The 21,588-nt window shown below is 38.6% G+C and overlaps 1 protein-coding gene across 3 annotated transcripts in view; it reads left to right on the top strand.

Moving 5' to 3' along the window:
* Window positions 1-21,113, top strand: part of FOXM1 (forkhead box M1) — a 61,541-nt gene extending 40,428 nt beyond the window's left edge. For 2 of the 3 annotated variants that reach the window (XM_042470896.1, XM_042470893.1), the window contains 2 exons: window positions 5,231-5,394; window positions 18,603-21,113. In XM_042470896.1, the coding sequence (XP_042326830.1) occupies window positions 5,231-5,394; window positions 18,603-19,643 (1,205 nt within the window). In that variant the 3' untranslated portion in view covers window positions 19,644-21,113. The remainder of the gene's footprint in view (window positions 1-5,230; window positions 5,395-18,602) is intronic. The other variant, XM_042470894.1, reaches the window with a different exon arrangement.
* Window positions 21,114-21,588: the final 475 nt, after the last annotated feature.

Below are 21,588 nucleotides of genomic sequence, written 5' to 3'. Positions count from 1 at the left end.
ATAACAAAATGAAATTCAACAAGGAGAAATGTAAGGTACTACACTTAGGACAAAAAAATGAAATGCACAGATACAGAATGGCGGACACCTGGCTTGACAGCAGTACATCTGAAAGGAATTTAGGAGTCCTAGTAGATCATAAGTTGAACATGAATCAACAGTGTGATGCAGCAGCTAAAAAAAAAAAGTCAATGTGATTCTAGTCTGCATCAATAGAAGTATAGTGTGTAGATCGAGGGAAGTAATAGTACCACTCTATTCTGCTTTGGTCAGGCCTCACCTGGAATACTGCATCCAGTTCTGGGCACCACAATTCAAAAAGGATGTTGGCAAGCTTGAACGGGTCCAGAGGAGGGTGACCAAAATGGTGAAAGGTCTGGAAACCATGCCCTATGAGGAGCGACTTAGGCATCACTGGGTATGTTTAGCCTGGAGAAGAGAAAGTTAAGAGGTGACATGATAGCCCTGTTTAAATATTTGTTGGAGCAAGTTTGTTTTCTGCTGCTCCAGGATCTGGAGCAATGGATGCAAGCTACAGGAAAAGAGATTCCATCTAAACATTAGGAGGAGCTTCCTGATCGTAAGAACTGTTTGACAGAGGAACACACTCCCTTGGAGAGTGATGGCATCTCCTTCTTTGGATGTTTTTAAACAGAGGCTAGATGGCCATCTGTCAGGGGTGCTTTTATGGTGCATTCCTGCATGGCAGGGGGTGGGCTGGATGGCCTTTTCTGTCTCTTCCAGCTGTGTGATTCTATGAAATTCCTATTACATTCTGTACCATGAGAGGGAAAGAAGTATCGCCGATTGTGACAAATTTGTGACAAATTATAGCCCATTGTGACAAAAGTAGTGATGACAACTTTTAAAAAAAATAACTTAGTTTGCATCATTTCTGTACATGATATTTCGTACTATAAAATATTAGGTCCTGCTCCCATGGAACATTCACAGTAAAGTTCCACATAGGAGAGACAACAGATGAACGGTAGGGCAGGAAATGTAGGGGTAAACCAGGAAAGAATATATGGTTGTTTCAACTGGGTGTTACTGGGCTTAGTCATTGTAGGACATGATAAGTGGAGATTCCCCCCCCCCCCCAAAAAAATTTTTTTTCTGAACTCCATCCTCTGGTGGGGAGATATATTTTTGTTAAAGGGAATATAAAGAAGATAAAAGTTGTGTTTGCTTGTATTTATGCCCCAAATGAAAAACAAGTTGAATTCATAAATAAGGTGTTAACTCTACAGGAGGACTTTTACGAAGGGGATCTATTTCTGGGAGGGGACTTCAATCTTGATATATTAAGATGTAATACAAAGGGAAATATAAGGGGAAGAACAAGAAAGAAAAAGAATAGAAAGGAAAATCCTAAAATTAATTTAGAGAAATTGAATATTATTGATGGTTATGAAAGCACAGGAAACAATAATTATGAAAATACATATTATTCAGCTAGACATAAAAAATTTAGTCGTATAGATTATTTCCTAGTCAAAAAAGACAATAGTTTGAAAATAAAAGAAATTAATGCTGGGGGAGTCTGGCTTTCAGATCATGCACCATTATACATAAAGAATGAAGGAAGCAATATTAAAAGATGTAAAAAATGAATTTTTGATCCTGTGGTTATTCTGAAGGAGGAAAATAAACAACAAATTAGGGAGGAAGTTAAAAATTATTTTGATTTAAATGATATCAATTTCTAAAAGCTGCTCATGCAGTGATTGTTTATGGATGGAGAAACAAATTAAATTGGAACAAGGTTTACTTAATTAAATATATAAAAGAATATATACTATTCAACTTTCTTAGTGAAAGAAGATTAAAATATATTGGGGAAAGCAATAAAGAACCATGGGAAGACAAATGGGTATTGTAATTAAGAGTGTGAAAGGTAAAATGGGGTATGAAGAAGTTAATAATATAATCAATAATATTTTCCATATCTCCGAAACCAATTGTTAATTTGATTGGATTGTAAATTTCTCTATGCTGTTTTCTTATTTGGGTGGGGGGTTAGGGGAGAAAATTATAATATGAAACATGATTGTGTACTATGTATTATACACGGTGTAATAAAAAAATTTGGAAATTTTTTTAAAAAGAACTCTATTCTCTGGTGAATTTTCTAGTAGGTTTTCAATATTCCACTTTGAGGGGGCGGGGAGATGGAAGCCAAAAAGGGCAAAACTCGACCACTGGTGTAGTAAGTCTCCCTCCTCAAAGGATCCTCTCCTCATCCTTGCAGTGTATTCATTCAAATATATCCATTACAACTGGATAAATAGAGATCAAAGTTAATTAACATAGTTTTCAGTTACGAGAGCCAAACTAATGCAGATATAATTGATTTTATATCCAGTTTCCATCCAAATGGGACTTTTGGGGATTCCTGGAATTTGTGAATGAAATGGCTTAACTCACTCCATTTCAGTCTATCTCCAGATCGAGTGATTGGGCAGAGACTGCTTTAGTGGGGGACCTATCCCTGGAAGTAGATGTATGCCACTGTTGGTTCCAAGGATCCTGTCTGTATCTTTCAATATCATTACTTAGCTAGAATGGAACTTTGATGGCACCATTTTACAGTGGTCTGGTCCTTTGGGGTGGGACATTCCTATTCAACAGCATAACCATTGCACTTATTGTCCATCCATCCCCCCATGACACTTAACATAAATAAATAATAAAATAAAACTTTTATTTATACAGTATCTCACCTCTTTCTCTATGACAATTGAGGCGGCTTACAAGTTAATCCTTACATACAATCCCATATGCACAATCCCACCATCCCCTTAAAATATCAATTAAACCTTAACAATTTAAAATCACACATTAAAACAACATCATCAGTATCAACAACAACAATCAGGCAGTAAACTGTGGCGAATTCAGAGGCATAAGAGGGTTCAAATTGGTGGCTAGGTTTTCTATTCAGGAAAGGCCTGCCAAAAATATCCGTCTTGATAGCTTTTTTAAAGCTGTCTAGACTGGTGATGTGATGGATCTCTTCTGGCAGGTCGGAATCTGGGAGTGGTTGACGAGAAGGTCCTCTGGGTGGTTGCAGTTAGCCTAGTTTTTATATGTTGCAATAAATTCCTCCCAGAGGATTTGAATGTGCAGGGTGGATTGTACGGAAGGAGGCGGTCGCGGAGATAGGTTGGACCCAAGCCATTTAGGGCTTGTACTATGCCCGGAAACTAATATGCAGCCAGTGAAGCGATTTTAGAATATGTGTTATCCAATCACTTCTGGTTTTACCAGTAATCAACCTGGCTGCCATGTTCTGAACTAATTGAAGTTTCCGAATTAAGCACAAAGGTAGCCCCATGTAGAGCGCATTGCAGAAATCGAGTCTGAGGTTACCAGCGCATGCACTACAGTTTCTAGGTCCCCCACTTCCAGGAAAGGAGCAGCTGGCGTATCAACCGAAGCTGATAACAGGTGCTTCTGACAGTTGCATTTATCATCTGGAGCGACGGATCTAGGGGCACCCTCAGATTGCGAACACATTCCTTTGAGGAGAGTGTGACTCCATCTAGGACTGGAGGTTGTATCACAATCCCTGGATTAGGGGCTCCTACTATAAGTTCCTGTGCTTTGTCTGGATTCAGCTTTAGTCCTCATCCAGTCCATTACCACTCGAAGACAGTCATTGAGAGGAGAGACACCATCTGAAGTCAAAACTGTAGACTGAGACATGGAGAAATATATCTGGGTGTCATCAGCATACTGATAACACCCTGTCCCGTATGGTGAAAAAGTTGGGAGATTTGTTTTCTGGGGGATTGATGTCACCAGTATATTTACGGCATCCAATTTTATCTCTTCCATCTAAATCCATGGAAATGGTTGAAGTTCTAAATCAGTGTCTTATGACTGATGAGGGGGAACAAACTGAAGCTTAGTCTAATCAGGACAGAGTTGCTTTTGATCAGTCAAAAGGCACATTATATTTCAGAAATACAAACTGTCTTTAATGAAATTATAATCCCCTTTTCAGCAGCCAAGAATGTATTTGCACATACTGAAGATGTTGGATTTCACAGCAACAAAGGATCTTGTTTCATCCTTTTGAACTACTGTAGTGTTCTCTGTATGGAACTGCCTTTAAAAAAATATTTGAAAATTTTAGCTGGTCTAGGGTGCAGTGATATTACTGGCTGGTATGAGTTACATTCAGGGCTGGGGAGTAGGAGTAAGGAGTAAAGGAATAAGAGGTTTTTGTAGGAGTAGGAATAAGAAGTAACAAAATAAATTTATTATTCCTTATTCCTGTTATTGTACATGCAAACACCACAAACAATTTTATAATACTGCACTGGGGAAGTGACAGGGGGGCAAAGACACACACACACACACACACACACACACCAGTCTTGCAAAGCAGCTGGAGCTTTTCCACAGGGCTGGGGAGTAGGAGTAAGGAGTAAGAGGTTTTACGGGAGTAGGAGCAATATTAAGAAAAAATATTATACTCCGGAGTAGGACAAGGAATAACCCCAAAATCACCACTACTCCCCATCCCTGGTTACATTAGGAGGAACATCCTGACATGAAGAGCTATTCAATAGTACAATATGCTGCCTCCGAGCGTAGTGGAGTCTCCTTCTTTAGAGGTTTTTAAGCAAAGGCTGAATGGTCATCTGTTGGGACTGCTTTGATTATGGTTTCCTGAATGGCAGGGGGTTGGACTGGATGGCCTTTCTGCTCTCTTCCAACCCTATGATTCTATACTTGGAATAAGTAATTTTCTTGTTAAAATAGACTCTCTAGTTACTTGTCTGTTTCTGTCATAATCCAAGCTGTCATATACAGCTATAAAGCTGTATATGACTTAAGACAAAGTTATTGGGCCTATGTTATATAGAAGACCAAGGGATAGGGCTCCAGGGTCAAACAGAACAAAACAAATTGAAATATGGTTTGTCCGGGTGATAAGCTCTTTGAGAAGGAATTTCTCTGTCCTGCTACTGTCAAAGTCACATTGGCAGGAACATGAGAGTGAACTCTTGGCTATTGCCCTCAGATTGGCAATTGCCCTCCTTATTGCTGTGTTACTTGTCCTCTTGTATATTGTTAAGTTCACAATTTGCATCCTAATTTACACATCAGTAATACAAAATGAAGTGTGATAACTGTTCAAAGCATGAAACTGCTACACTGACTGATCTGTTAGTTCCCCAATTCTGCATGCTGAGCTAATTTTTTTTTCTCTTTCAAGGTCGAAAAATGAAGCCCTTGTTGCCACGTGTCAATTCTTACTTGGTTCCAATCCAGTTCCCAGTGAGACAGTCCCCCATATTTCATCCCTCTTCGAAGATGCCTGTGCCTCATGGTACCTCTGAGAAGCTGAAGAATAGCAAGCAGGTGCGCATTGCTCCAAAGGTCAGTCCTTGTAGTAGTCCCATAAATATATTCTGGTTTAGTCTTGTCACCACTAGGATGCTTTAAGACACCTTTATACCTAAAACTTTTCCTCACTTCAGTCTGTATAGGACAGCGGCCCCAAAGCCAGGATATATCAGGTCATAAATACTATTAAACGTTTGACAAGACAGAATGAAATTTGCCTGGCACCTAAAACAGGCCTGGGCAATGAACTTCCACCCTGGCAGTTACTTCCTCTGTTTCAGGATCCAAAGATTTCCATCCATGGTGTATAGATAGAGAAGTACTTTGTAGCGTTTTAATACTGTATTAGTTAAGTACTGGATGGTGGGAAGGGTTGTCACAAATTATTGATGGTGTTGTCTGTCTACATGCCTTGGGATGGATGTGTGTGGAAGAAAAATTGTGCTAAAACTCTCATGAGAACGACTGTTACAGGGTTGAAATGAGAACTGAAGTAATCCTGTAACCTAGATAAGGGAAAGCTCTTATCTTCAGTCAGCAGCTGAGAGATTTTTCCTGTTCTGTGCTGAGGGTAGGAATTTGCTGTCTCTGACCAGCTGTTACTCTTTCCCTGAGAGGGGCTCTTGCTCAGGGAAAATCCCCATGCCCCAAGTGATCCACATAGACAATGTATTGTGTCAGTGCAATTAAGGTGGATGTGTATGAGAATGTGGATGGGAGTGAGAAGATGCATGGCATCAGAGATTTATTTATTTATTTATTTATTTATATCTCACCTTTTTCCCAAGGTGGGACCCAAGGCGGCTAATATACATAAAACACAACCGTTAAAATTGTACAATTAAAATCGTAAAATCCCTGACATCCCAGACCAATTTAGCCCTCAGCCGTGAAATGTTCTCTTCATCTGACCTAAAGAACATCAAGAAAGTCACCAGATTAAAACATATAGCAAAAATGTTTTTTGGGTTTTTTTATAACAGGGAGCCCTGATGGCACAGTGGTTAAATACCAGTTCTGCAGCCATAATGGCAGCAGGGTCCACTCAGCCTTCCATCCTTTTGTAGAATAGAATTGTAAAATGAGTACCCAGCTTGTTTGGGGCAATTAGCTTACACATTGTAAGCCACTCAGGGAGTGCTAGTTCACTGATAACCGAGATAGAAATGCCCTTGCTATTGCTATAATACAGTCACCAGCAGATAAAAGGCCTTGTTTCTAGTAGCTTCCTGACTAATCTCTAAAGATATGAGAATTTGAATATTATCTCAACTGCCAGCCAAGTGAATGTGGGAGAAGGCAATCATTTTAGACTACTTAAGGCTTTAAAACAAAAGTCATCATTTTGAAATAAAGCTGAAAACAAATGGCACTAATGAAAATCTTTTAACCCTTAGGCAACATATCTAAAGCCACCCATGCCAATTAATAATCAGGCTAGGTTTCATTGAAGTTGACAAAAACTTTTCAAAAGTAGACCCATATACAATACATTACACTAATATAGGCTGCATTATATCACAGCATCATTTACTGAGCAAAGTCATCCTGTTCCAAGAACAGAGGAAGCCCTCAACAGTATCTGACGAAAGGCACTGAGTGATATGTTATCTAAACCCTTCATTTCATATTTCATGATAATCATAATTACACTTCCAAAGTTGTCACATTAGAACCAATGATTAAGAAAAAATAATTGGTTACTAACTCTTAGTTATTTTTTTATGCATAATCCATAGGTGACTAATGTAATAATTCACTTATTTCAACTGGATTTGTTACTTCATTAATTCTGGAAAAACAAAACTTTTCTCTCAATATGTATATAAATCCTCCAGTGCTATCTATTCCTATTCCTATATTCATATGTCTAAATATTTATATCTACAACAAGAACTGATTACAAATTAGAAATATATTTTTCATCTCTTCTATCACTACCAATTCACCACCAACTCAGTCTGTCAAAGCTACCCACTTATTTTCTGGGTTTTCAGATTGAAGATATTTAATCCATGGTTGTCATTCTTCATAAAATTTTTGTAATGATTGATGTCTTGTTAAATATGGTAATTTATCCATTTCAAAAAAATCAAATATTTTCCATTTCCATTCTTCAATTGTTGGTGTTTCTTCTACTTTCCAATATTTTGCCAGAGCCATTCTTGCCGCTATTATTGTCAAAAATATTATTTTGCCTACCATAATTTCTAGTTTCTGATTGTCTAGAATATTCAAAAGATACAATTTCGGGTCTGCACGATTGTTGAACATTTTTTTCATTTCTTTGTGTATTTTCCCCCAATACCTCACATTTCCACCGTTCATGTAAATACGTTCCTAATTCTGAGTGACACTTCCAACATACAGCATTTGTTCCTTTAAACATTTTTGATAATTTATAGGGTGTTAGGTACCATCAATACATTGTTTTATAAACATTTTCCTTTATGTCTATATTTTTTGTATATTTGATTCTCTTTTTCCATAATTTCTCCCATTGCTCAAATTCGATTGTTTGCTGTAAGTCTACTGCCCATTTGATCATAAATTCTTTCACTGTCTCATCCTGTAATTCCCATTTTAGAATTATATTATAAAATTTCAAAAAAAAATTTGATGTTATCTCGCCAAATTATATTTTCAAATTCTGAGTCACTGGGACCTATACCTATCAATTTAATATCCATATTAAATCTCTCTCTTAATTGTCTATGAGTGAACCTATTACAGTTCCATCCCTCATTTAGAAGCTCTTCTTGTGTTTTCAAAATAACACTTTTCTCCATTATGTTTATTATATCTCTATAACACATCCAATTTTTTCCACTGAATTCTTCTCTTCTAAATAATGCTTTGACAGGAGAAGTCCATGTTGGGATCTTTGGGCACCATTTTTCTTTGTATCTCATCCATACTTTAAAAAGGGCTTTGGGAATAAAATGATTATTAAAATTTCTGTCCACTTTCAATTTATCATAAAACAAGTATCCATGGAATCCATATCTTAAATCATTTCCTTCTAGAATTAACAATCTCTTATTTTCTAATTTAAACCAATCTATAAGACAATCTAAAATACATGCATGATAATACCACTTTAAATTTGGTAAAGCTAATCCCCCTCTTTCTATTTTATCTTGTAAGACTTTTGCTTTTATCCTTGCTTTTTTATTTTGCCAAACAAATTTCAAGATGTCCTTATTCCATTTTTCCAAGGGGGCATCATTAGCAATAATTGGTAAATTTTGAAATAAAAATATAATCCTGGCTAAGATCATCATTTTAACAGTATCTTTCCTCCCCCCGCCCTTACCTATGGAATCTTCACTCATTTCTATTCCCCAACCATGTTCCTTCCCACTAACCCACCTGTTCACAATCCATCATCAAGTCCTCCGTTCAAAATTTAAGTATTTCCAAAAGTTCAAACTTTTCCTTTTTCCAAACACTATATTCTCCACGTTCCTTTAATTTTTACTTCCTTTTTTCCCAACACTCTGATGCTCTCTCTGTTTTATCGTCCATCCGCTTCCTTAACAACTCTATGTCCAACTCTATAGTACGCTCTAAGGTTACGCCGTCACTTCCTTTTTGTCCCTTTTCCGGCTCCTTTCTTTCTTCCTCCAATTCCACTCTATGATTCTGTCCTTCTTCCTCCTTTCCACCTCGCGGTCCGGACTCCGCTTCTCCTCTCTCTCTCCACTCTCTCTCCAAGCTGAGACGAAACAGAAACAAAGAAGACACAGCTTCTCCCCCCAGATGACTTCAAGGACACCAGCTAGGATGTATATTCAGCAAGTAAATAAATGTTCTTAACCCTTGAAATACTTAAGGCATCATGGCATAGTTACTTATCCGTTAATTTTAAAGATATCTATATTGTTCCAGATAGTCACTTTCTTCTTCTCAATCACCACCAACAACAATAGGTAATAGGTTATCCTCACTGTCTCTTTTGGTTCTTTCTTGAAATTTCAGAAATACATTTATAGTCCTGTCCATCTCTAAATTAATTCAATTGTTAAATGCAACAAATCCAAATTATTATTCTGCTTGGAATTTACACCCCAGCAGTGATAATAGTTCTTTCTGCGACAACTCCTTAACTTCAAATCCAAGTTAACTCCAAAAGAAACAAAAATTAAAAATTGGTGGCTCCCTAATGCGACAAAAGTCGCTCCTTAACCCGCAGTTGTGGTATGCTCTCCAGCCCCGCTGCACCTTACATTTTGAATCCAGACCCTTTGATTTCACCAGGACTGGATCTACTTCTGAATTTTCAGCCTTGGAGTGCAGCCTCTGGGCCTCCGTTGAGCCCCCTCCGACCCCCTTATACCTAAGGGGTAATTTCGCTGTTCTTTGAAATATTCCTTAGAGCAGCAAACCGCGTTAAGTAAGAACGTCCCCAAGAGCCTCCTCATAGTGCGTCTCTTCAGGGAGCCATTACCAACCGGAAGTCCAAGGACAAGTGCATTCTGTTGAGAATGACTCTTCATCCATATGTGGCAGCAGGGCTATGCTAGAATATTCTGTCTTCAGCGGATCTTCTCACTTCTCATCCTGCTTCTGACAGAATAGGTTTTTGGTTTTTTCTCAGTGCTCCAGGCTTAGGTGATTCTGTCTTTATTTCCAATACTACCTCTTCCTTTCACTGCAGACAGGAAAACAATTGGTAAACACCAACTTTAATCCCTAACAGCGAGAGCACTATTGGAGGCAGCTGGAAAACAGAAACAGCTACCTTGCCATCTAAAAATTCTCCCATAGCATAGTCCCAAAATTTTATCCCTGCAAAGGGATATTTTTCTACTCTGCCTCCAAGGAATGTACTACCACTTAAAGGAAATAAACTTTCCTGGTGCTCTGTACATTGTTTTTTGGTTTTTTTTTTTTTTTTTTTTTTGATACAACTATACTATACCTCTCATAAGTCCAAGGAAACAAAGTACAGGTTGAATGGCCCTTATCCCTTTGGAAATCTGAAATACTCCAAAATTGTTACATGAGTGTCTGAGATAGTGACACCTTTGCTTTCTGGTGGCTCAGTATACACAAATTTCATGTGCAAATCTATTAAAATATTATGTATAAAATTACCTTTAGGTTATGTGTATAACTTGTATATGGAAGTTAAATAAATTTCTTATTTAGACTTGGGTCCCATTTCCAAGATATTTTATCAAAATCTGAAATCCAAAACACTTCTGGTCCCAAGCATTGCAAGTAAGAGAAACTCAACCTATATTTGTGCTTCATTCTCCTTACCATTAATTGGCTCCAGCAAAAAGAGGAAGAGTATCACAAAGACAGAGCACACTAGCTTTGCCTCACCCCAGGCCCCAACACAGGAGGTGCTAAACCTTAACCTATCACATCCCTAAGAGGGGCCCCTAGAGACAAAAGCCAAGTAGAGAAGCTGGATGCTGTTAGAATCCTTGCTAGTATTCTATCAGATATATGTTTTATGTGTGTGGGGATGCTGGGGGTTGAGATGCTTTTGCTATGGCTAGTATAGATGTAGTTATGTAGGAGCTGAGTGGTACCAGGTGGCTGTTATCCAGTTGGAATGCAAGCTTAGAGCATAGAGGGATAGAAGCTATGGGGAGAGAGATGGGGATGAATAATGGTGAGAAAGAGGTGGGGATTTTGTTGCGCAGGTTTTTGGTTGGGGGTGGAGTAAACAAACCTGGGTTTTTATGTATTGCTTTTGGTGTGTGTGGGGGGTTAGTCTCAGCTTAAACACTGAATGGAGTTGAACTGCTGATCTTGGAGCTATCAATAAAGTTTTGCTTATTCTTCATAAGACTGACTAATTGATTTTCCTGGATACTGGTTCCACATTCTGACAGATGCATACTCTTGCTTCAGGTCAGAGGATAAGGATCATCCACCCTTTTGGATAATGGAATAAACCTTTCTAATATTCTTAAATGTTGCTTGCATGTCTTCTTAAATGAATGTGTATTTCAAATAAACATATTCTGTGCAGAGTAGTAGTAGAGCTATCTCCCAAAGGTAACAATAAAAGGAGATTTGGGGGTATGTCCATAGCAAAAACAACAAGAAGAAAATGATAGGGCCATTGTGTGGAGAAGATGGTGAAATACTAACAAGGGACAGAGAAAAGGCCAGAACTGCTCACCACCTTTGCCTCAGTCTTCTTACAAAAGGAAAAGGACATTCAACCTGAGGAAAATGGAGCCCAGGATGCAATAGAGAAAATGCAGCACAGAATAAGTAAAGAGTTAGTACAGAAATACCTAGTTAACCTAAATGAATTCCAAGTCTCCAGGACCAGGTGAACTACATCCAAGGGTATTAAAAGAACTGGCAGAAGTAATCTCAGAACCACTGGCAATATTCTTTAAGACAGGGGTAGGCAACCTGCGGCCCGGCGAGGCCTTGGGACCGGCCCCAGCCTGGTCCTGCCGCCGACTGCCGCTGGCGCCTTTGGCCTATCAGGAGGAGACGGGCAAGGGGAGCAAGGAGGGGCAATTGTCTATAGAAGCCTCAGAAACATGCATTTATATTAACATTTTTTTAAAATTAGCAATTTTTTTGCGTGCCTTCCAATTTTTTTTATTAAAAAAGTGTCCTCCATTTGAAAATTTTGTCCTACATTTGTCCCGGTTTATTTATTTATTTATATTATTATTATTATTATTTAAATTAATTATTTATTTTTTGGTTTCGGCCCCCCAGTTGTCTGAAGGACAGCAACCTGGCCCCCGAGTCAAAAAGGTTGCCTACCCCTGCTTTAAGAACTCCTGGAGAATGGGATTAGTCCCAGCAGACTGGAAGAGGGCAAATGTCAACATCGTTATCAATGATTTGGATGAAAGAATAGGGGCATGCATATCAAATTTGCAGATGACACCAAATTAGGAGGAGTAGCTAACACTCCAAATTCAAAATGAGTTTGACAGATTAGAAAGCTGGGCCAAAAGTACCAAAATAAATTTCACTAGGAGGAAATGTAAGGTACAACACTTAGGGAGAAAATATAAAATGCATAGATATAGAATGGAGGATATTACAAGACTACATGTGAAAGGGATCTGAGAGTCCTAGTAGACAAGTTGAATATGAGTCAACAGTGTGATGCAACAGTCAAAAAAGCCAATGCGATACTAGGCTAGCAGTAGAAGTATAATATCTAAATCAAGGGAAATAGTAGTACTCTGGTCAGGCCTCACCGGGAATACTGTATCTGGTTCTGGGCACCACAATTCAAAAAGGATGTTGACAAGCTGGAGGGTGACCAGAGGAAGGTGAACGAAATGGTGAAGCGTCTGGAAACCATGCCCTATGAGAAGAGACTTATAACCTTGGGATGTTTCATGTGGAGAAGAGAAGGTTAAGAGGTGATATGATGGCCCTGTTTAAATATTTGAAGGGGTATCATATTGAAGATGGAGCAAGCTTGTTTTATGCTGCTCCAGAGAATAGGACCTGTAGCAATGGATTCAAATTAGAGGAAAAGAGATTCCACCTCAATATTAGGAAGTACGTCCTGACAGTAAGAGCTGTTTGACAGTGGAACATCCTCCCTTGGAGTGTGGTGGAGTCTCCTTCTTTGGAGGTCTTTAAACAAAAGTTGGATGACCATCCGTTAGGGGTGCTTTGATTGGCGTTCCTGCATGGCAGGGAGTTGGACTGGATGGCCCTTGTAGTCTCTTCCAACTGATTCTTTGAATCTAACCATGGCAAATAGAGTTGATTAATTCTTGATCTGTTATCCTAATTACAGCAAAACCTCAATAAACTGCAACCTGATATACCCCTTACCCCAGCCACCCCTATTTTCCATTTCCTTCAACAGACACTCAACATTTTGTGGCACTATACATGCTCATGCCAAGATCCTGTTGGTGCACTATACTAGCATTGTAATAGCAACAGGAGTAAAAAGGCTGTGGATGCAGCATTGCCAGGGGAGAGCCTGGGAAATTTATCAGTGCAACTATCGGGAGAGAAAGCTTTTGGTTCCTCTACCATTTCTGTAATTCTTAGCTTCTGAGTACGGTATTTTAGGAAGGCTGGCTTTGCACAGATGATGCTTCCAAGCCAGCCTACTCAGAATATACTGATTTAGAAAACCTGCCCAGGAATTGGAAGAAACAGGCTGCCTGGAACCAAGAGCATCCTCCTAACAACAATTCTGATTATATTCTCTGCCTTCCCACACCTGCAGTTCTGCAAAAATGCATTGCATTAGTACAGGGGTAGGCAACCTGCGGCCCGCGGGCCGGATGCGGCCCAGCAAGGCCTTGAGACCGGCCCCAGCCCGGTCCTGCCGCCGATTGCCGCCAGGCCCTTTGGGGGGCAATTGTCTATAGAAGCCTCAGAAACATGCATTTATATTAACATTTTTAAAAAAAATCAGCAAATTTTTTTGCGTGTCCTCCATTTTTTTAAAAAAAAAAGTGTCTTCCATTTGAAAATTTTGTCCTACATTTGTCGTCCTTACATTTGTACTGACTATATTTATCTATTTCATTTTACAAATTTTAAATTTTTTTTGGCTTTGCCCCCCAGTTGTCTGGGACAGCAACCCGGCCCCTGGCTCAAAAAGATTGCCTACCCCTGCGTTAGTATAATGGAGCGTTAAACTAGCATAGTGCAGCAACAGAATTCTGGTCTCAGTCAATCATTGGGCAGCTCCAGGGGTTCCCCCTTCATGCCCCTGCCCCATTTCTTGTACTTCTGAAAAACATGAAGCTCCCTCAGATCAACTGATGCCTCCTTTTTTGTGCCTGCATGTACTGTCTCAATTACACAGGATAAATACTAGGATAATGTGGGTGCTCACAAAAGGTATAATAATGGTTCCTTTAGGAAATCACAGTGCCAAATCTTTATAGGGTGTCATCTTGGGCCTTCTTAAGGTTTAATGTTTTTATCTGATAATTTTGACTTTTTAGCATACCCTTTAAACTAGTTATAGCCCCTCCCAGATCTGCATCAGAATTCACTTCTTCATTAAAATGGTGAAAGAAATTGTTAAACTGGAACACCCAGCTTCATTCCAAAACATTCATTAGACCTGTGCTACTTATGGATTGGTGGAGGGACTCTAGAGTTAAATGGTACGAAAATAAATTCTAAACTACTTCACACTTCTATGGTCATGGATAGAAATAAATTTTATTCAACAGCTCATTTTAAGATTTTATGCTTCAATTTGAGGAATCAATCAAACTGCAAATGGGGCCCCCACAAAATTTGACATTCATGGTCAACAGGCCCTTAGAACTTGCAAAAAAAAAAAGGGGGGGGGGAAAGCATTCAACAATTTGATAAAGTTTGATAAAGTTTTTTAAATAACTATCTGTTTTAATACTGTAATAATTAAATTCCTTTTTAAAAAATTCTTTCTCCTTTTTTAAAAAGCTTTATGGAGGGCTTTATTTTTACAGTTCCAGATGTTGTACACACTTAGTTTAGAACATAACTAAGTACCATACTTAAGAAATGAAGTGGAGGAGAGCATGCCATGGTTACTATGAGAAACATTCTCCTACCCAAACAGGACAAAGTGGTTACCTCCCTTCCCTATAAATTCTAATTTTTTTGAGAAAATTCCTATAAAACAGAGGCAAGCTTATACGATTATGTATCATCCAGTCCAAAGTAGTCTCGAGACATCAATATTTAAAAGAAGAGGGAAAAGGGGGGGGGGGAATGAGGAAAGAAAAAAAAGCAATGGGATTTTTTATTTCAGATCCAAAGCTTCTTAATTTTCAACCATTTTCTCTCAAATTGCTGATCTGATCTGTCATTTAACATCATTGTTAATGTATCCATAATCATTAAATTATATACTTTCACTGTCCAGTCTTCCAGTAGCAAATCATATTTCTCTTTCCAATGCCTTGCATAAATTAGGCGGGCTTCAGTGATCATGTGCAATATTACGCCTATCTCTTCTTTACTTAATTTTATTTTCAAGTCTTCTATTATGTTCAATAAATATAATTTAGTTTTCATCTCAAAGGCGGGTTACAAACCACCATGAAAGTACAGAGTCAGTCCGTACTAGGGTTAGGAAAGTGCAGTGCTTCCGCACCCCCCTAACCCTAGTATGGACTGGGTCCGTACAAAATGGCGGCTCCCCTTCCACATGGGGGCCGCCATGACAACGTCATGACCGCGCCGCCTCTATACGGGGCGGCGCGGACGTGACTTCGTCAGTCCGTGCCAGGGCGCTTAGTGCACCCTTTGCGTGGACCAGGAAGGAGCTCCATTTCGGAGCTCCTTCCTGGTTTGCAGCGCCACTTTGCATCGCTGGGCGCAGCCTTCAGAATGTTGCGCCCAGCGAAGCAAGGGAGAAAGGGGCCAAGCGGCCCCTTTCTCTTCCTCCCCGCCGCGGGGTGTCCTTGGAGCTTGAAGCCCCAAGGACACCCCTTTTCAGGCTGTGGGGAAGGGGCCTTTTGCCGCTTCCCCGCAGCCTGGAAAGCGGCGGATCGGGGCCTTGGGGGCTGCCAGTCTGGCAGCTGAGGCCCCGATACACCGGGGAAAGGGGCGGGTGCAGCCCGCCCCAAACGGGCAGACTGTAACCCACCTAAATCAAGTAAAAAGATCATTTGGATTTTACCATGAACCGCCCTCCAAAACTTTACAGCATCCTGGCATTTCCACCACATATGGAAGAGGGAGGCATTGATTTGCCTGCATTTCCAAAAGCCTATCTCTTTTACCTTTTTTATCTTAGCCAACTTTGTGGGTGTCAAATGCCACTTATAAAATAATTTATATTAATTTTCTAACAGATGCGCACTTTTAGTAAATTTTAGGTTTTTTGCCCAAACTTTTCCCCACATATTTAAATGAGTTTGTTCTCCAATGTCTTGCATTCATTTTATCATACATTCCTTATAATAAACTATCTCCTGCTGGGCCAGGCAGGTCATTCTCTAAAGACACATGTCCTATACTGGCATGAGGTGAGAGGCTGCCTCCTTCTCACAGGAATTTACTGGAATCATTGTTCAATTTGCACAGTGCTGTGGTACACTTAGTAGCAGAAACAATCTTGTACTTTCGGTAGGCTTCCAAGCAGTAGAAGTGAAAGGCTAGTCTTTATGCTCAGAGTAGGGCAAGGATTTTTTATTTTACAGAGCTGGAAAATGCTTTTTAATTATCAGTGAGAATTTGTCACCTAGCATTGAGTGAATGAACTACCCTGCCTCTGTGACACCCACCTCCACAGTGATTCACCATCTGGCACGATCCTACTTCAAATCTCCATTTGGCCCACACAATGCCAAACTCAATTACCTTCTCATGTTCTTCCTAGGGTATTGCCAGGACCATTCCATACCCATTTCCACTAAGTTCCCTGAGGGAAAGGATCAGTCTCAGAGATACCCGTAAAACCTCAAGAAACAGATTGTGCCCCAGTCTAATGCAAGGCACTTGAGAAAGATCGTCAATGATCTTTAGGGTTTTTTGGGGGTTTGGTTTAGTTTGGTTTGGTTTTGGGTTTTGTTTGTTTTTAGTTTTGCCCAGGAAGGGAAAAAGACACTCCCCATGCCTTCTTAAAAGAGAAAGTAGTCTTCTTCCTGAAATGTACATTTACGAAAAAGAAGAAAAGATTCCTCTTCAGTAACAACAAACCAGCAAACACAATTTTTAGAGTCTGATTACCAATTTTGTTTAAAATATTTAATAGAGCCACTATAAAATATAATTTTAAACATTTGAATATAATATATTTAACCTTTCTCTGGTACTTCTTGACTTATTTTTTATTTATTTTTAATATATTTATAAACAAATATAAAAACATATTCACTTACATTTGTAAATCCATTTTAACTGAACTTAAAACATAAAAACCTAAAACATACATTTATTAGCTTCCTCCCCTCTCTGCTAATTCTGATTTCTGATACTGATTTTTAGATTTCTTATTAAAACCTTGTTTACAGAAAACATATCTCTCTACTAGATCATGCATTTATAACCAGTTCATTGTTTTGTGGCTTTACACTCATTTACACTCTTTAAAAAATATTTTTGTAAACAAAAACTTATAATGTTTTTATCTCAGTCTTTTCCAAACTACAGATAGGTTGTTATTTTCAACCAGTCTTCTTCAAATTTTTCAATTGTAAAATCAATTGATTGTAAAATAGTTGTATAAGTTTATCATTTTCCATATATTCATATAATTTTGAAAACCATTTTGATATTTGGAATTTTCTCATCCATCCAATATTTAGCATAGGTGATTTTGGTGGCTATGATCATATAATACAAAACTTTGCTGTGTTATTTTTCCAAATCTTCATTTAACATTCCCAAAAGGAACATTTTGGGTTTATTTTCAGTTTTAATTTGTAATATATCTGTAATTTCTTTATGTATTTGTGTCCATTAATTTCTAGCTTTTTGCACATAGCCACCATATATAATAAAATGTCCCTTTTTCTGTTGAACGTTTCCAACACCTATCATTGTAGATTTTACTTAATCTATCTGGGGCCAAGTCCTACCTGAATTGCATTTTGTAAATATTTTCTTTCAAGTCCATACACAAAGTGTATTTCAATCTTCTTTTCCAGGTTTTTTCCCATTTCTCAAGTTGAATATTTTCCCCTATGTCTTGTGCCCATTTTATCATACAGTATTTTATTAGTTCTGTTTCCATTTCCAGATTTAGTAAAAATTTATATATCCTTGATAGTAGTTTTGTGTCTTCTTTTGTCATCAATAATTTCTCTAATTCTGTTTGCTGTTCTGTAATTCCATATAATAATCTTTCTCTTACCTGTCTATAAGTGAACCATTGTATGTTGTAACCTTCTTGTCTTAATTCCTTTAATGATTTTATTTTGTAATTGTCTGATGTTTCTTTTATCAATTTATCTTCATATCTCAGCAATTTTTCTTTACCTAATTTTTCTCTTGGATTCATTGAGGTATCTTTCTGTTAAAATGTGTTTTGAATTTGGCTCAGATCCTGAAAAGCGTTTTCCTTATAATGTGATTATTGAAATCTTAATTGACTGATTTGGTCATGGACTAGATAAGCGTCCATATCTATTCCCATATGCTTCTAAATTTAATGATAAACTTCTAAACTTAGAAGCTTATCATTATTTAAGTTTAACCAATCTCTCAAGCAGATCAGACAGGATACATAATAATAACTCTTTAAACTGATTTTTTAAAAACAATTACTTTGTTCTGAACTATACTGACACTTCTCACCTCCTGTGCTCCTACTGTAGGTGCCATCATCCACTGAAGAGCCAGCCCTGTTCTCTGCAAATTCCATAAAGGAGGAGATTTGCTCTAGTGAGGACTTGTCTCCATTTGCCTCCACAAAGGAGGATTCCTGTCAGATCAGCAGAGCTTTTCCTACAGCCCTGACTATTAAAGAAGAGAATGACACCTTTTATTCCACAGAATGGGTCTCTCCTACAGCACTATCTATAAAAGAAGAGCCAACAAAACTTGACAAAGAACTGAATGTATGCCTTCCAGCTCCGCCTGTAGAACAGAAGAGACGGTTTACAGCCTTCACGTTGCCACCCCAGCACACGTTGGATACAATGCCTATAAAGAGGCAAGAAAGGCATAAAACTGGCAAATCCAGAAGGAAGCAGCACTTATCCCTGCCTTGTTCAGAAGAACCAGTTATGGTTCTGCCATCCAGTGGTAGTTCAGAGTCATTCACACATGACCTTCCATTTGGGCAAGAAACTCTTGCTGTGGTAAACTCATCTCAGCTTAGTTGCTTTCAAGAGGAAGATGGTCCCTTTAAAACTCCAATGAAAGAGATGTTCAACAAACTACCAGCTTCTTCCACCCCTAGTAAAACTTCTGTAGCTGCTCCACCTTGCCTAGCACTTACTGACACCTGGAGACTGGCACCTTTTGTCAAAGAAACTAGTGATCTGGATTTCACCCCTGTGAGAACCCTTCCAGTACCTTTACTATCCCTCCAGGAGGATGTAGATCTTTTGGGATTTTGTAGCACTCCCCCAAGACAATCCCTCTGTGATTCCCCACATCTGCCACTTCTAAATGCAGAAGCCAATGCTATGGTCTCTGGCCCCTTGACAAGCTCTCCTGCACCCAGCAAGCAGTCATCCCCAGAGCTTCAAGTCTCTGTTCTTTCAGAAAACCATTCACTCATGGAAGGCCTAGTCTTGGATACTATGAATGACAGTCTAAGCAAAATCCTACTTGATGTCAGTTTTCCTGGGCTTGATGACAACCTTGGTACTGATCTCAGCTGGTCACATCTAATTTCTGAGCTGAAATGACCCAAGTTGGCTCATGGATTCTGAAACTTCTCACTGAAAATAACTAAGGAGCACAGACAATGTTTTGTTAACTGATCCCTACATTGTGGTACATAGTAGAGTAAACTTTTTATAGAGCTGCTGATAAATTGGCCTCGATGTTGCTTAGCACTGGATATTGCTGTTGCTTATTCAGAGGTCCAGTACACTGATATGAATAATCAATAATATTCAGTTCTAAGTCAGTTCTTTATTAAATGCTTTAGGGGAAAGTAATTTCCATGTAAAGGCCTTCCATTTGGCATCCAGTAGATTTTGCTCTTTGTAAATATGTCTAAACTCCCTTTTACTATTATAAAAAGGATGCCCAAATGCAGAGGACTGAGCTTTTGTATTTTTAAGAGCGACAGAGGAAATTTTAGCAGGTTCATCCTGGAACAAGAAGGCGGGGGACGGACAAGAACTCTTAATACTACACAAATAAATACAGGAACTCTGAAACCTTAGATCTAAGAACTCAAAACACAATAACTATATTCTTTACTTTTACGGTTCACACTTTCTTCCAGGTTTGGGTGCACTTAACAGAAAGAGATAAGAAATTTAGCAGTTGAAGTATTTTCCATCCATATGTACCTTTCAGGAAAAGCTTCAGCTGCTGAAGAGTTCTTATCGCTCTATTTAAGGCACAGGAGTAAAGCCAAAAAAACTAAATGACTACCCATTCAGAATTCATACAACAGCAGTCTGAAGTATCTCTTTTAGCAACAAGAAGAGAGACTTTAACGACTATGTCAAACATAAGGCTTAGCTGGGATTTGCCTGACTAAAGCTATTGCCTTTTCTTTTTAGCTACACACTGATAACAGTTTTCCCTATGAGGTGGTAGCAATTAAATATCCAGCGCAACAAGAGGGCTAGTTGAGATGTTGTAAAATGACTCAAGTAGAATGATCCTATAGATGTGTTAATGTTCCAAATGTAATCGTAAGTAGCCATGATGACAGACACTGTTTTCCACTTGTGATCAATTCAATTAGGGATGATTTAAAACAAAAATCAGGTCATTACACCCATCACAAATTACAACCTGGTTTCACTCTCAGTGTAATCAAATGCTACTTTCTACATAGGTCATGCCACAGAAGGTTTCACGGGTCCCCCATAACCCTCTAGCATTGAGCACTGTTCCTTTTTATAATGTGAAGGAGGTTGAGCTTCCAAAAAGGACCATGTAATCTTCAACTGAAGAGGAGAGTGCTCTAAAGAGAGTATGAAATATTATTCTTCACATTTTAAAGATTTTACTGATGCACACTATTCCCACTTTGATATGGTATTTTTTAAAAGAGAGAGGAAAGCTGTATGAAGTGTAATTTTATCTTATGTAATGCCAGGAATAAGAGTCTGTCCTTTAAATTAAAATATGTGGAATTTGAAAAAAGTAGTTTGTGTCTGTGTTCCTTGTAACCAGCTATGCAATAAAAACAAAACAGAAGTGTAATTCTGAGTAGTATTTCCTTATAATAAGATTTGATTTCCTCTGTACTGCTTATTTACAAGCCAGCATCCATTCCGCCTCACATTTTCCCAATTTCTCTAATTTTAGAAATTATTTTTTTATCCTTTGGATGGTTCTTAACAATTCCTATTACTCTTTCCTTGGATTAATAAATACTTACCATACACCTTTTACATTCTTCTTCGTGGTCTCTGCGAATCATACAAATGGGTTGCACTGTGCCTGCGCAGTGCTGTTCGGAAACTTCTGGAATCACTAGGCAAAGTTTACTTTGCAACATATAGAAACTTTTTGGCGGTAACTCTGCCCACCCGTTATAAGGCCCCTGCCTTCCCGCTCTTTTTCTCGGTTCCTTTTTTCCGCCGTGCTAGCTGCTTCAGGGAACTTCGCTTGCTTTAGCTTGCAATTGGAATCACTTTCACTTTTGACCTCGAACTGTTCTTG

The sequence above is a fragment of the Sceloporus undulatus genome, chromosome 5 (genome assembly GCF_019175285.1).
Source record: "Sceloporus undulatus isolate JIND9_A2432 ecotype Alabama chromosome 5, SceUnd_v1.1, whole genome shotgun sequence".
Taxonomy (NCBI): Eukaryota; Metazoa; Chordata; class Lepidosauria; order Squamata; family Phrynosomatidae; genus Sceloporus; species Sceloporus undulatus.
Note: the sequence above shows the minus strand (reverse complement) of the source record. Positions and strands in the feature narration are given on the sequence as shown.